Genomic DNA, 13,696 nt, shown 5'->3' with positions numbered 1-13,696 from the left:
GGGAAAGCATGGCTACCAGGAGACTTTGGACACTGCTACACATGCTCACAGCAGCTTCCAGAATATCGGACACCTCAAGTTCTGCTATTGTGTTCCATCAGGGGATGCAGCCCCCCCCCACCTTGCCTTTCCTCCTCTATTTCGAATGTGTGAAAGGCAAGTACGGTTGGGTTGGCTCTGTTTGGGTAGGAACAGCGCAGCAAGGTTAAGCTTCGATCTCCGATGGACTGAGATCTTGTATGAGACATGCATCTAAATTATAGTGTTCAGTCAGTAACTAGGAAGATCTCAGTGTGTCCTTAAGAGATAATAAAGTACTGGGGGCTATCCAAGTTCAGAAATACACACACCAAATCAAATAAACAACGCAGCATTCACCGGTGGGGATCCCTGTCTATAAGTGGCACATACTTGGTAGATGGACTTGTACACAGATTTATTTATATATAAATTTTAAAGGGGAGGAATGTTTTTATTGTACAGAAGCAGCATTGGAACAGTGGTAAGGAAGATTGCTAGTTAATAGTTGTTTAGCACTGAAGTTATATTTGTTTATTTAAAGGATTTATATACCACCTTTCCTATGCTCAAAGTGGTGTACAATTGAAAAATAAAATACAACCATAAAACAAAAATAAAAATCATTAAAAGCAATTTAAAATTACAAAGTTAAATGATACAGATAAAAATATAAAAACAGCAACAGCATTAAAACTATGGCATAAAAGCAGCAACCAAGGATAAAAAGGGTCCCTAGGAGGTTCCTTCTCCCTCCTCAAAGACCAAGTGAAATAAATAAGTTTTTGGACCCCACCAGAAACCATATAAAGAGGGTTCTCAAATATTCTGGTAACAGATATCAGAAATGAGGCACCACAACAGAAAAGGCCCTGCATCTAGGCACCATTCCCTCGGTTTCAGATGCTATCCTAAGCAGGGCCCTATCTGATGATCGTAGGAGTCATGCAGGATTATATGGGAGAACACAGTCCTTGAGGTGTCCTAGACCTACGCCATATAGGGTTTTAAATGTAATCACCAACACCCTGAATTGGACTCAGAATGGAATGGCAGCCAGTGTAGCCACTTGAACATCGGCATGGCAAGCTCAGCCCTCCAAGCCCCAGTGACCAACCAGGCTGCCACATTCTAGCCTAGCTGCAGCTTCTGAACCATTTTCAAGGGTAGCCCCACATAGAGTGTGATGCAGTATTTTAATCAAGTTGTCATTAGGGCACGGACCACCTTAACCAGATCTGACTGACTCAGGCACGGTATCAGCTGAAGCACCAGCCAAAGCTGGGCAAAGGCCATCCTGGCCACAGATGCCACTTGAACATCCAGGGATAGTTGTGGATCCAGGAAGACTCCCAAGCTGCAAACCTTCTCTTTCAGAGGGAGTGCAACCCAATCTAAAACCCACACAGTGGCCTTCTGGAACAGGAAGACCTGTGTCCTCATCTGATTTAATCTTGGTTTATTAGCACTCATCCAGGCCCCAAACATTTCCAGCTCTCCAGAATTTCAACAGCCCCCTTGCAAACTGATGAAAAAGAGATACAGAGCTGGGCGTCATGCGCATATTGGTGACACCCAATTCCAAATCCCTGATGACCTCCCCTAGGAGCTTCATGTAGGGATCATGTTAAACAGCATCGAGGTCAGACTAGATTCCTGTGGCACCCTGCAGGTCAGCAGTCAGGGTGCCAAACAGGTGTCCCCCAACCTCACCATCTTGGTCCGATCTGACAGGAAGGAGCAGAACAGTTGCAAAACAGAGCCCCCAAGCCCCAATACAGCCAGTCGAACCAGGACATCATGGTCAATGACTTTATATCCTGGGGCACTAATCAAGGCACTAAATCAGTTAAATATAGACTACACAAACTATTTGGGGTACATTTAGATGCAAATAATGTCAAAAGACCAAAACTGCAGGTGTATGTTTAAGATAAGTAAAACACAAACCATTCATCCCCCACCCCAATTTTTTTTCCTCCAATTCCTGTCCTTCCTCTAAAATTACTTTCAGGAAAGTTGATCCAGACATTTTTGATGACTTTCTGAGCAATGTCCAAACACACCTGCCTTCATTTAGAGACCATTTGCAAAGCTGGGCACCTTAATAACCAAAATCTAAGAGTTATTTAGCTGTTTTGGAGCAATGATGACCTAGAACACCTGTTTTAGTTTCTGACCTGACAGATGGAAAATCATCATCTAATGGCCAAAAACTATTCTGCCAGATCCAGTACTTGTTTAATTTCCAAAGTCTATAAATATAGCTATTGCTACTCTAGTTCCCATACAATTCTTTTAAGGAAAAAAAAAACACCCTTTACAAATTTCTAACCATCAGCGATTATTTTTCTGTGGCTTTCACTGTCTGGCTGGCAAAGCATTTCTACTGTGTAACTGAGAGCCACAGCGAGCATAAGGGGGTAATTCCCCTGCAACAGAATACAAACCAGGGTCATTGTTAACTACCAGGGAATCTGAACTCCCTGAACAAACAACAGCCAGTGTCATCCTCAGAGTGCAGTTTTTTGATAGAAGTATCATGTGTGCTGGCATTGTCTTTTTATTACAATATGTCTAGCCAAGAATGCAGTGCCTGAACATATACCATACTGCATTTGGAAAGCAGATTTCCAAAGCACCTGGATTTTGTTGCCTTACTGACCTGTTATATCTCTCATTAATATCTCTGAAGCCAAGTTTTTTTAAAGCTTAGGCGAAGACTCAAACTAAGCATCAGTTCTTCCTCCTTGGCCAGGAGCACAAACAATTTATGCACAACAAATGCCTCAGCACCATCAGCTGACACTGAGAAAACAGCTTCAATCACAAAGACATCCTGTAAAGGTAACCTTACAATGTCACCAGCAAAGTCAGCTGAAAGATTTGTGTCTATGTATCTAAAGTCAAGGATATGATTCCAAGATTACAGGCTGGAAATTTTTGCAGCCAGTACAGAACTGAGATAACCTCTGGCTACTTAAAAGGAAGAGATAAGCAATATTTGATTACAGGAGACATTCTTGTTTGATCTTATCAGCGGAATTCACACTTACCAGGCAAATGCACATTATACAAGGATTGTCGGTGATAAAGGGGATCTGTAAAACTTCTCCCTCATTTTCACATTTTGCAACAGAACCTGAGACAGAAATTTAAAAATTAATATTTTCCCCACATTTTTCAGTGCTCAGCCTCTGTTGAGCCTAGCCTAGGCTGCACAAGCCTACAGTCAAAGTTTGCAAACCACAAGTATATTTATTAGTAAGTTCTGTTGAAATAAAAGGGACCTACTTAAAAAAAAATTTGAAACAGTCTGGATGAATTTTTATTCATTTAATTATTTGTACTTTTAAAATATTCTTCATAATGTTAACTTGCCTCTAAACAATCTAAAGCATAATGGCTTTTGCTTGGTGACAACTTAAAATTTATTGTGAAATATGCATCTTATTCTTGTGCCTCAGTAGATAGGGATATTTTTGACCCTCTCAAATGCCTTGAGAGTGTATGTTTAGGTTTGGATTAATGGAATTTAGGCACTTTGGATAAGGATCTAATCTCTCCTTGGAAATAAATGGGGATATGCCTATTGTTAGCTCATGTGGATCAGATCAACTAAATGAAATACCAGTCTTTCAACCCACCAGAGGATCTGATCTGGAAAGACCCCGACTATCACCAGCATTCATTTGCTACATTAGTCCAGTGAGCAAAACCTCTCTCTCTCTCTCTCTCTCTCTCACACACACACACACACACACACACACACACCCCTTGTGCTGTCCCCAGGTCCATTCATTAACATTATCATAAGGTGCCACCACTTTTGGAAACCTAACACTTCTTGCAATGTCTAGAAACAGCCCCAACACTTCTCTTTAAGCGCCGGGTGTCAGCAAAGCATGTCAAAGAGAGGAAATGGAATGGGGGGGGGGGAGAGGAGGCTTAAATCCCTTACCTGCCTGAAAAAAGGCAATATATATAATAATCATTTTTAATTGTTTCCTTTTGACTTGCAGCCTCACCTGGAAAGCCATCACAGCTCTGCAAATCTGGTACTTTAAAGACACTAGGAGAGTACAGAGTTGTTCATAATACAACATCCCCCCAGCCACATACATACACCACATGCAGCTCTTCTCATAGTGGAGGACCACATCCAATCTGCCTGACAGCCCAATCCTAGCCACACTTTCCTGGGAGTAAGCCCCATTGATTCTAAAGGGACTTACTTCTGAGTTAGCATGCACAGGATTGGGCGGCGAGCTCTCTGCGGAGTTGGGTCTACAGGCAACTACCCTCAGAGTGCATCACTGAGCATCAGGACCAGCCCACACACTGGGGGGAACCAAACCCACATCAGACAACCCCCAGGGAGCTGCAGACCATCCGGGCTCCACCAGACCCGTGCAACGGATGATACGTTTGCAAAAACGACGCTTCACATCATCGGTGTCCCGCCTGCAAGCCCAGCCCTCGGCAGGTCTCCTCAGAAGCAAGTCCCATTCGAGTCAATGGGGCTTCCTCCCAGGAAAGCGTGGGCAGGACTGCCACCTGCAGCGCCTCTCCTGCGCGAGGAGCTCCGGAGCCACTACGCGCGGGTGGTGCTGGACGCCTGGAGCGCAGCAGCTCCGGCAGCCTCCCCCGGGACGGTGCGGGGAAGCGCGCGCCGCGCTCCTCCGGCAGGCAGGCAGCCCGCGCCCAGCCTTACCTGTCAGGAAGGAGGACGCCAGAGCGGCGGGGGGTCCCAGGTGATGCAGCAGCAGCCAGGCGGCGAAGGCGAGCCCGGGGCAGCGCGCTCGGAGGCTGCTGCGGAGCCAGAGCATCGTCCCCTGGAGGCGAGCGCTGCGGCAGGGCTGGAGGAGGAGGAGGAGAGCGGGCAGGGAAGTTGCTGCTGGGGATGGAGGAGGCGGGAGGGCTTCGCCTGCTGCTGCCGCCGCCTGGAGTGCGGGCACGGCTCTGAGGCGCTCTCCTGCCCGCTGGCCCCTCCTGAGCGGGATATGGGTGGGCGGAGGGGAGACGCCGGGCTGGGCTGGGCGGGGCCGACTGCGGTGAGGGGACCCCCGCCCTGTGCGCTGACAGGAGCCGCCGCCCGGCTTGTGCCCCGGCCGACCCTGCTCCCGCGCGCCCCCGCCTCCTTCCCAGCGGCTGCCCAGGGCCTCTCTCCGAGGGCAGAGGGCGCCAGCAGCGGGCGCCGTGCGCAGTGCACGTGGGCTGTGCTAGTGCTTGCTGCCAGTCACGCCGCGTTGGCTGAGGAGGCGCAGCGTCCGCCCCGCTTCAGAGCTCTCAGTGCGAGGGCGGAGGGCTCGGGGTGACCCCCTCCCCGCACGTGGCGCGCCTCGAGGGTCCAGCAGAGGGGAAAGCCCGCCCTCCAGCAGGCGCTGCTGCCCTGCCACTGGAGGGCGGGGTGGAGCCCGCGGTAGCAGGCAGCGGCAGGTGCGCTTCGGGGACCCGGGGCGCCCTCTGGCCACTGCCAGAGCTGAGCCCTAAAGTTTAAACCCTGGCCCAGCAGTGTGTCTCAAACTGTGGGCCGCGAGCCCATTTCAGGTGGGTCCCCATTCATTTCAGTGTTGTATTTTAAGTGTGTTGGACGTGATGCCAACATAGTATGCGACACATCTGTACTTGGAACAGGCTACTCTCTATGTGCTTTTAACAATGACAGTCAATGGGACTTACTCCTGGGTAAGTGTGAGTAGGATTGCAGCCTAGCAGCCCAATCCTATCCACACTTTCCCGGGAGTAAGCCCCATTGAGTTTACTGGGACTTACTTCTGAGTAGACATGCCTAGAATTGGGCTGTAGGATTGTTAAAAATTTTCCTTCTTGATGACGTCACTTCCAGGTTAATGACTTCACTTTCAGTGGGTCCTGGGCAGATTGTCATTCTAAAACAGTGGTTCTCAAACTTTTAGCACCAGGGCCCACTTTTTAGAATGAGACTTTCTCAGGACCCACCATAAGTGATGTCATGACCTGAACTGACATCATCAAGCAGGAAAATGTTTAACAATTCAAGGCTGTAATCCTACCCACACTTACACAGGAGTAAGACCCATTGACTATCATTGTTAAAAGTATATACAGAGTTGCCAGTTCAAAGTACAGATCCCCAAATGCAGTCACATACCATGGCAGCATCAAGTCTAATAGATTAAAAATAAAATATTGCAATGAATGGGGACCCACCTGAAATTGGCTCGCAACCCACCTAGTGGGTCCTGACCCACAGTTGGAGAAACAGTGTTCTAAAAAGTGGGTCCTGGGCTAAAAAGTTTTTAAGAACCACTGAATTAGAGAATCTTTGGTGCCTCATGCACCCCCCAGGAGAATTTTAGAACTATGCCTGTCCACTGAGAAGTAAGTTCCATTAAAGTAAATAGAGCTTATTCCCAGGAAAGTGAGGATAGGATTTCGGCCTCAGACTGCTAACATCCACTCATCCTACTGCCAGAAAAAAAGGTTATTTCAATTCTTATTATTTCCTGTATTTTTGAGATTGCATTGAGTATATTCAGCAAACAAGTGGGAGTTACAAAAAACTACAGTAAATTACATTTACAGAAAAAAGTGTTCTCTTCATAGAATTTTCATAAGAAACATCAATATGAAGGCTGAAAACAGTAAATACTGTGGCCAATAAGAAAATACACCATTTAGTATTGGCTTTTGTTGGCACATCAGTAGTCAGGGTAAAATTGATTTTATTTTTTTTAAATTCCCCTCATCTAGTAAAAAAATGTGTATCAATACAACATTTTTTTCAGAATTCTGCATCTCATGCACCCCTTGGACCCACCTCAGGTACTCACTAGGGTTAAGAACCTTTGATAGATTAAGGGCCCAGTCCTATCCAGTGTTCCAGTGCTGGTGCATGTTCTGCATTCTGTGGTGGTGGATACTCATGGCGGCCTCCTCAAGGGAATGTTTGTTCCTTTACTTTGGGGCTGCATTGTAGCTGCATTGACACTGGAAAGTTGGATAGAATTGGGCCCTAAAGAAGTAATCCAGATTAATCATGCACCAGATTTTAAAATATATTTTTTTAACACAACTGGATATAAAACTATGGAGGGCAAGCACAATTAAATTGAATCTGATCTTTGGAGGGCAAGCATCATCAGATGATGGATTCTTCCTCTTCTCTCCCACAGGAGGAAATGCCTCTTCTAAAATGATGCTTGCTACAACATAGCCATTTGCCTGCAAGAAACAAAAGGAAGCTTGCTCCTCATTTCAGAACCCATATTCAGATTTATGCAACATTAATTGTTCAATAAAGGGCACAATCCTAACCCCTTATGTCAGTGCTTTCCAGTACTGACATAAGGGCAGTGCAACTCTGAGGTAAGGGAACAAACATTCCCTTACTTTGAGGAGGCCTCCGTGAGTGACACCCAACTGCAGGATGCTTCACACTTTCCATTGGCACAGCTATGCCAGTGCTGGAAAGCACTGAAATAAGGGGTTAGGATTGCATCCTAAATAAACTAAAACTGACTAACAGCACAATCCTACACATTTCTACTCAGAAGTAAGTCTTACTGAATTCAATGGGGTTTACTCCCACAGAAGTAAAATAGGACTACAGCACAAGGTTTATGCATTTACCTGGGATAAGGATCCATTGAACTCAGTGGGACATGTCTAAGTAAATGTAGGATTGCACTATTAATCAGATAACAAGAGTGCTAGTAAGAATACTGTATATCAGTGGTTTATCAGTAGATCATACATTTAGCACCGGGACCCACTTTTTAGGATGAGAATCTGTCAGGACCCACCAGAAGTAATGTCATGACCAGAAGTGATGTCATCAAGCAGGAAAATTTTTAACAATCCTAGGCTGCAATCCTACCCACACTTGCCCAGGAGTAAGTCCCATTTACTATTATTGTTAAAGGAATATACATAGTAGCTTGTTAAAAGTACAGGTCTGTAACATTTCCCCAAATGCAGTCACATACCATGGCAGCATCAAGTCTACTATATTAAAAATAAAATATTGCAATGAATGGGGACCCACAGTTTGAAAAACACTGCTGCAGATGGAAGTGCCTGTGGACAGGTTCAGAGTACATATTCCCTCACAGCTTAAAAAAGGCATGGAAGCACAGCTTGAAGAAACCAGTTTGAAACATGGCAACTTTAGGAGGTGTGGCAAAGAATTGTTCTGGAGGGGTATTCTTCCCTGTCCCCTGTAGCTTTGTCTATGTTCTTTGCTCTTTAAGAGCTTAAATTTCAAATAATGAGGGGTGCTGGGTTCATATCACCACAGCAATCTAGATAATGGCAGGTCTGCATATCATATTATTAGCAATTTAAGATGAACTGGTGGTGATATTATGGTAAAAATACAGCTTGCTTGATTTTCTCCTGTAGATGCTCTTTGCCTCTGGCACTTCATACAACCCCTCTGTGCATGGTCAACCACATAATGCTCTATCTGCGCTCTCTTCTGCACTGGATATTTATAATACAATATCACTGTAATATTGGTGACAATGAACTGTGCAAAACAGCTTTTCCTTGATATTGAACCAGTAGCATACTTTTATTTAACTGAAACTTGTGCTTACTTATATAAACTAAGAACTGATTCACACAGTTCATTTTCCAGTGAGGATACTTGTGCATGTTTACCTTATTTGTATGCCCATATGAACATGTAATATAAACAACTTGCTTCTTAGCTCTTCTAGATCCAAGTACTCTGAACGCAGACTGAAGAAATCTGTAAATATAGAATGTGGTTTACTAGGGAAGGTAGCCACATTTATTGCATATTTTCACATTATGAGAACAGTTGATAAAATGTCATAAAACAAATGTAGATCAGCTATTTAGGATATCAGATTCATTGCAAATGTGCTAATGCCCCTGATATTTCCACTCAATCACATTTACTGCATCCCACCTCCTTCCAGTGCTGGACTATTTCCGTACATTACTGTTTAGGTTTATTGGCAGCTTTTACTTAAGTAAATTTAGACAATAATTGATTTTTTTGTGGCATTACTATACAGTACAAATCTTACTTTATGCAGCCATTCTCTGCTGCTGCTCAATACAGCAAATAAGATAAGCAGCAAAAAATACAGCAAAAAAGATAAGCAGAAGAGATGAAACAAAAGAGGAAAATGACTGTTAAGTCTATCAAGAAAATCAACCTTTTGAATTCCTTGTTGGCTTCTGTAACATTACAATTGTGTCAGAAGATAGTCCAGGCCAAATGATAGCCTCTTCCTGTAGCCATCTAGTATCAGCTAGCTAGGAAGCAACAAATGCACATTTCTAATTGGCTTTTTTGACATGATAGAAGTAAGGTTATTTACAAAGCAAAGCCTGAATTTCTTCTAATTCGAAATGGATTCTGAGTTTTTGGAGAACTTAAGTAGGCATGTCTCATGCAAAACTCAAGAAAATACCAAATGACTAAGATCTAGAGCAGTGGTTCTCAAACATTTAGCACCAGGACCCACTTTTTAGAATAGGAATCTCTCAGGACCCACCAGAAGTGACGTCATCACACAGGAATTTTTTGATAATCGTAGGCTGCAATCCTACCCACACTTACCCAGGAGTAAATCCCATTTACTGTAATTATTAAAAGCATATACAGAGTAGCCTATTAAAAGTAGAGATCTTAACATTTCTCCAATGCAGTCACATATCATGGTAGCATCAAGTCTAACATATTAAAAATAAAATATTGAAATGAATGGGGACACACCTGACATCAGCTTGTGATCCACCTAGTGGGTCCTGACCCACAGTTTGAAAAAAACTGATCTAGAGAACTGAGAGATCAGCTGAAGGCCAAGCACAGACATGGTGTGTTTACCAACTGGGAGAAAGGTGTGGTGAGGGCAGAACCGAGTGGGGGGAAGGAAGAATCTGGCCCACAAGGGTGGTGAAAACAGCGGCAGCATCTGTCACCACTTCCTGAACCCCCCCCCCCTCCGTGAACCGGGGAGAGCAACACAGGCCCTCGCAAGTGCGCTTATTAAAACACAGGCACAGAGCTGAGGAGGTCCATTGCCACCGGCTGCTGTCTGCCTGCAGGAAGGGACCATAAGCTCCCTTCTCCCAAGGAGACCTCAGTGGTAGCTGCAGCACTCATAGGATCCTGTAGTTGCCATTTTGGCACCGATGGAGCCCTGGGCACCACTGGCTTAAGGATTGGATCCTAACCCATTTATTTCAGCATAAGCTTTTGTGGACTGCAATCCATTTCCTCAGATGCATGAAGTGACACCAACGTTCACGTACTGGTGCTTCTCAGTAGTGGCACCAACGTTATGGAACTCCCTTCCCCTTGACTTGAGAATGGCTCCCTCTCTTGAGACCTTTCGGCGAGGCCTGAAGACCTTGTTGTTTAACCAAGCCTTCTGACTTTATGGCCTTTTTAACATCTTTTATACATCTTTTAGTTGCTTTTTTACAGGCCCGATTCCTCTAAGAACTGCTGTTTTATGCTCTTTTATTCTGACTTTTATCTGACTACTGTTTTTATGGGTTCTGCTAATGTGTTTTTTAATATGTTTTTATCTGTTGTGAAATTATGTTTTAATCTGTTTTATATGTTGTTAGCCGCCCTGGGTCCCTTTGGGGAGAAGGGCGGGATAAAAAAAAGTTTTGATGATGATGATGATGATGATGATGATGATGCTAAAATACTTTGGTTAGCCTTGAAGAAGCTGCAGGACCCTTTGTTCCTTAGGGTGCAATCCTAACCCGTTACATCAGTATTTCCAGCACTGGCATAGTGGTGCCAGTGGGACGTGTGCTGCATCCTACAGTTGGGTATCATTCATGGAGGCCTCCTCAAAGTAAGAGAATGTTTGTTCCCTTACCTCAGAGCTGTGTTGCCTTTATGTCAGTGCTGGGAAGCACTGATATAAGGGGTTAGGATTGCGCCCTTAATTAGATTACAAGGGACAAGACAGATTTTCAATTGCAAAAATTATCAGGCATAAAAATTGAACAAATGCCCATGAGACTATGTAGTTTTAGATTTCATATAAGAAGGGTCCTGCTAAATTAAAGCAAAAGTCCACCTATTCAGCATCCTATTTCTAACAGTGACATTTGCCTCTGTGGTGCTTCCTATTTCTACCCAAGTCTTCAGTCTCAGCAGGGAGGGGGTTGAAGTAGCACACGATACTGCTGACTCATGTTTAGATTACAGTCCACAAATACATTTACATCTTTTTTACACATGCTGTTGCCAAGCCAGGTTTTTTCCCATCTAGTACCTGGTTTTTTGTTTCTGAGTCTAGTACTTTAGATTTACCACTGTTGAACTTCATCACTATGGACTTAATGGTATGGCAGGATAATTGTGAACACTGACTTGATCTTCCATGATGTTAACTATCCCCCCTCCAGTTTTGTCACCTGAAAATTTGATAAGCATTCCCTCTACTCCCTCATCCAGGTAATTTATAAACATGTTGAATAGGACATGGGTGTGGCTTCCCACTTAATATCTGATTATCCAGTTGAAGTGGAATCAGTTAATAGCACTTGTCAGGAGCTATTGTTCTACCATCTAGCCCACATTTTACCATTTTATCCACATAATATCATGGGAGACTTTAGCAAGTACTTTGATGAATTCTACGTACACTATGTCTATGGTCCCATAGTCTACCAGACTGGTCACTCTGTTTAGACAAGGCAGGTGCACAATAGGATTTGAACAACTCTGTCTTCATCATCTGTTACCACATCATCGCCATTTTCTCCATACAATAGATCTGCCACTTCCTTGATATTCCTCTTCTTTCACATATAATTTTTTTTAAGCAAAAAAACCTTTTTGTTGTTTTTGGCACTTCTTGCCAACCACCAGTTCATTCTGTGCTTTAGCCTTCTTGACATTAACCCTGCAGGTGCAAGCTGTACTTGTGTATTATTCCTTTGCTAACTGCCCCTCTTTCCACTTATTGTACATATATTTGTGACTGTACAAGGAGCTTTTCAGAAATGTCCTTGTACACTCACACTTCTTTCCTTAGACATCTCCCAACTGTTCTTTTTATGGGAACTGTCTGTGATTGTTTTGCTTTAAAAAAAAAATCCCATCCCTCTTGAACTGTTTTCTCCTTTAACAGTTTCTAGCCATGAGAGACAACTCATCTGTGCTCTCAGTGTATTAAAATCAGTGTTCCTGAAATCCAGAGTTCATATCTGACTACCCTTAAGCTTTTCTTTCCCTGCCAAGAATTCCAGGATGACATGGTTACTTTCACCCCAAATCTCTGCCACTTTCATTTACTTGACCAATTCTTCTCTGTTGGTAAGGATTATGTCCAGGAAAGCAGACCCTCTTGTTACTTCCTCCACCTTCTGAATGATAATGATATCCACAAGAAAAATCAAGAATTGATTAGATCTCCAGCCAATTAGACTTTGATGGATGTCAGAATAATTGAAGCTCCCCCATTACCGCTGTGGATTGCCTCTCAAAAAGCTTGGCAATCTGTTTTAGAAAAGACATCATCTGTACCTACTGCTTGGCTAGGAAGTCTGTAGTAGATTCCCATGATGGTATTACTCTTATGCCTCTCTCCTTTTATTCTTACCCAGGTACCTTTTATTGGTCTTCCATGCTCAAATTCCTGAATTTCTGTGTAAGTGTATGTATTCTTTATGTATAGTGCAACTCCCTCTCACTTTTTTGTTGGGTCTGTTCCTTTTGAAGAAGTTAAACCCTTCTAGTCACAGATCTCATTCTATCAAGTTTCCATGATTCTCATCAGAAATTTGGCTGAACACTGAGTTTATGCTTTTATTGCACTATCACCGTTACCCCAAGGCTCCTTCCTGGTTTCAGATTCCAGTATTTTCAGTTATTTGTTGGGATTTTTTTTTTGTCCCAATATGAGTTACTTTATAATTTATTATTCCATTTAAAGTGTTTACAGGCTACCTTCAGTCCCACAAAACAATATTAAAAGCAACAGTCAAAACAACACTAATAACTGGAACAGAAATGGCAAGCAGGACACAGATAACCAAACAAAAATACAGTAAACAATGAAGAAACTCAAGGAAAGGCCAACCAAAACCAAAAAAAGTTCTTAATTTACATTGAATCTCATTTTGTTGCCCACTCACCAAGTTTAGAGAGATCTTTTGGAGCTCTTCACAGTATCTTTGGGTTTTTACCATCCTGAATAATTTGGTGGCATCCACAAACTTGGCTACCTCATTGTTCATCCTAACATCAGATCAGTCAGACCTTTAGAGTTCCCAATGTCTGCATCCCTCCATTGTAAGTACTATTTATTTATTTCTACTGTCTTTTTTCTATTCTTTGTCCAGTTACTGATCCATAAGATGAGACTATAAGTTCATGTTACTGATCCATTCTCTTATCCCTTAAGTATACTCAGGAGACTTTGATGATGAAGGATCTGAACCTGAACCAATAATTAACAAATACTATATTGACTTAAGGTAAAGTCAGTTGAGTTATTCAAAACATAGGTAGCATCTGAAGACGTACCTCTTCTCCCAATCTCAAGAGAAGCACATAGGAGAAAGCATTCCCTTAAATCAGGGGTGTCCAAACCCCGGCCCGGGGGCCACTTGTGGCCCTCAGGGGCTCCCAATCAGGCCCTTGGGGAGCCCCCAGTCTCCAATGAGCCTCTGGACCTCCAGAGAC

The 13,696-nt window shown here is 43.5% G+C and overlaps 1 protein-coding gene across 1 annotated transcript in view; it reads right to left on the bottom strand.

Annotated features, from left to right (window-relative positions):
• BMPER (BMP binding endothelial regulator) overlaps positions 1–12,392 on the bottom strand; it is a gene marked incomplete at its 5' end in the record, with an annotated part of 206,990 nt that extends 194,598 nt beyond the window's left edge. The window contains 4 exons of the mRNA XM_066628674.1: positions 3,075–3,160; positions 4,733–4,810; positions 10,669–10,700; positions 12,373–12,392. Coding sequence (XP_066484771.1) covers positions 3,075–3,160; positions 4,733–4,810; positions 10,669–10,700; positions 12,373–12,392 — 216 coding nt within the window. The remainder of the gene's footprint in view (positions 1–3,074; positions 3,161–4,732; positions 4,811–10,668; positions 10,701–12,372) is intronic.
• Between the last annotated feature and the right edge of the window lie 1,304 nt (positions 12,393–13,696).

This window comes from Tiliqua scincoides, chromosome 5 (genome assembly GCF_035046505.1).
Source record: "Tiliqua scincoides isolate rTilSci1 chromosome 5, rTilSci1.hap2, whole genome shotgun sequence".
In the NCBI taxonomy this organism is placed as follows: Eukaryota; Metazoa; Chordata; class Lepidosauria; order Squamata; family Scincidae; genus Tiliqua; species Tiliqua scincoides.
The sequence above is the reverse complement of the archived record's forward strand: the minus strand, read 5'-3'. Positions and strand labels throughout refer to the sequence as shown.